This window comes from Hipposideros armiger, unplaced genomic scaffold (assembly GCF_001890085.2).
Source record: "Hipposideros armiger isolate ML-2016 unplaced genomic scaffold, ASM189008v1 scaffold_129, whole genome shotgun sequence".
NCBI classification, from domain to species: domain Eukaryota; kingdom Metazoa; phylum Chordata; class Mammalia; order Chiroptera; family Hipposideridae; genus Hipposideros; species Hipposideros armiger.
The window spans coordinates 3,754,092-3,756,512 of record NW_017731479.1 but is presented as its reverse complement, the minus strand read 5'-3'; the positions used below and the strand labels follow the sequence as shown (position 1 = coordinate 3,756,512).

Genomic DNA, 2,421 nt, shown 5'->3' with positions numbered 1-2,421 from the left:
CCTCCCTCCACCCATTCCCAGTTCCCTGCATACAGAGACAGCCTCGAGTGGAGAAGAGACCACTTAGCAGCTGTCTGACCTTGAGCAGGTCACTTCAGCCTCTCTGAGTCTCAGTTTCCTCATCTGTAAAATGGGTGATATGCTTCAAAGATTATGGTTGTGAGACTCGAATGAGATGCTGCAGGGAGGGTCCCCAATGCTGGCATCCAGCAGAGGGTATTTTATGGGGGGAGGGGCTCCCTTTGGGGCTGTGGACAGAGGAGCAGAGGAAAGGGAGACCTCAGACTCGGGGAGAATACAAAGATGGTGACCTCCCTGGCTCCCCCGTGGGCAGTTAGGGAAGCTTCAGGGAGCTATATGAGAGCAGAGACCTCCCCACCTGTTGAAATAAAAGACAAGCGAACTAGNCCAGAGAGGGCAGGGTGGGGGTTGCTCTGTTGCCAGAAGGAAGCTCATTGGCACCCAGTCTCAAAGAAGGGTGTCACGTTGGGCTCTCCAAGCCTGCCTCAGCCCTCCCAGGCTGAGACCTCACCCTGGGCTCCTTAGAAAGGTATCCAAGAAAACTCAAGCTGCTTCCATGGGGATAACAACAGGCAATGTCCTCAAGGACGTGTGCATCCCCAAAATGCATGGTACATGACAAAGTGCATGTAACAGAAGACAGTGGTGGTGGGGTGGGGGCAGGGAACTCTGATTCTTCCCTGGATGCGTGGGTATGAGACTCCAGCAGCCAGGAGGGAGGGGGGACCTTGGCTGCTCTCCGTCCCGTTGGAGCACTTGGGGGCCCTGCCTTAAAGTTCCCCATCCCCAGGGGGCTCTGACAAAGCCCGGATTTGTGGAGTAGAGCCCTGAGGCTCAGCGGTAGCCCAGCGGGCTGCAGCGAGGAGGCAGGGGGTCTTGCTCAAGGGGTTAGGCGGGGAGGAAGCTAAGGGAGGAAGCTATGCAGGGTGAGGTCATCCCCCTCACGGTCCTCGCCGGGCTCCTCCTTTAGGAGATGGCTCTTGGCGGGTAGGCTCCCGTTGGCTGTGGCTGTGGGCCCCTCGCCCCGCTCAGGCAGTAGGGATGAGATGCAGACCATCTCGGTGGGCGAGTAATTGCGTATGGGGTACATGTGGCTCTTGCGGGAGAGGCGGACAGCCAGCACCACGGTGCACACAAGGAAGACGGTGGCCACAAGTGCCAGGATGAGGATGGCCAGCAAGCACTGCTTCACGGAGATGTAATCCGGGCCCCCTGTGGGGCTGGGGGCCACAGAGGTCTGGGAGGAAAGACCTGGACTCTTTCTCTCATGGTTGATGAAACTATCCGTTGAATTGCTGGCTGATACAGTGGTGCCCCTGTGAGGATGAGAGAACATGAGAAGGGCTGTGGTTAGGCCCCTTGTGGTAGCAGGTTCTGTGGATGGAGCCTTCGTGGCTGCTGGTCCTGTGGACAGGGCCTCCGTGGCTGCGGGTTCCGTGGACAAGGCCTCCATGATGGTGGATTTCACAGTCAGTGCCTCCGTGGCTGCGGGTTGCGTGGTCCGTGCTTCCGTGGCTGCGGGTTGCGTGGTCAGTACCTCTGTGGCTGCTGGTCCTGTGGACAGGGCCATGACAGTGGATTCCACAGTCAGTGCCTCCGTGGCTGCGGGTTCTGTGGTCAGTGCCTCCGTGGCTGCGGGTTGCGTGGTTAGTGCCTCCGTGGCTGCGGGTTGCGTGGTCAGTGCCTCCGTGGCTGTGGGTTGCATGGTCCGTGCCTCCGTGGCTGCAGGCTGCGTGGTCAGTACCTCTGTGGCTGCTGGTCCTGTGGACAGGGCCTCCATGACAGTGGATTTCATGGGCAGGGCCTCCGTGGCTGCTGGCACCATGGCTAGGGCCTTCGTGGTGGCCAGCGCTGTGGATAGAGACTCCATGGTGGGAGGGATTGTAGTTACCAGTTCTTTGGTCAGAGGACCCAGTGTGACAGGAATCCCCTGGGTGGCCAATTCTGTGCTCAGATTCCCAATGGCTGTCCTTCCTGCATCCAAGTCAGCAGAGTTCCCAGTGGCCACCTCCAGAGTGGCTAGCCCTGGAGTACCAGTCCCTGCAGAATCTCTTTGCCCCAATTTTCCCATCATAGCCTGAAGCTTGGGGCTCAGGGTCACAGCCTCTGTGCTACTGTCAAGCATTTCTGGAGCGTCTGTATGATAATCATACTCATCGTTGAAGTTATCTGTGGACACCTGCCTCCGGCCCCGGGCAAGCAGGGGGCCTGGGGACTCCTTGGCTCCATCCTCCCGGCTCTCCCACAGCTGGAGGCTGCTGCCAGGGCCCAGCAGGGTCAGCAGCAGGAGGAATTGCAGAGGCATGGCACCTGGAGGAAGACACAGACAGAGGGACATCAGGACAGCCTCACCACTGGGCCTGCCGAGTACCCTCGACTGTGACCCGAGATGGCCACAGC

General features: G+C 59.3%; 1 protein-coding gene across 2 annotated transcripts; it reads right to left on the bottom strand.

Moving 5' to 3' along the window:
* Nucleotides 1-414: 414 nt before the first annotated feature.
* Nucleotides 415-2,343, bottom strand: SELPLG (selectin P ligand). Of its 2 annotated transcripts, XM_019649069.1 has the most exons (2): nt 1,467-2,343; nt 415-1,436 (listed from the first exon to the last, which is right to left on the bottom strand). In XM_019649069.1, exons 1-2 carry the CDS (start codon nt 2,324-2,326, stop codon nt 926-928), a joined length of 1,371 nt encoding a protein of 456 aa, XP_019504614.1. In that variant the 5' UTR covers nt 2,327-2,343; the 3' UTR covers nt 415-925. The 2 variants fall into 2 exon arrangements, with proteins under 2 accessions (XP_019504614.1, XP_019504613.1); XM_019649068.1 differs by having other exon boundaries at nt 415-2,343.
* Between the last annotated feature and the right edge of the window lie 78 nt (nt 2,344-2,421).

Coding starts and splice junctions, on each gene's coding strand:
- SELPLG (XM_019649068.1), bottom strand. CDS start 2,326: ATGCCTCTGCAATTCCTCCTGCTGCTGACCCTGCTGGGCCCTGGCAGC.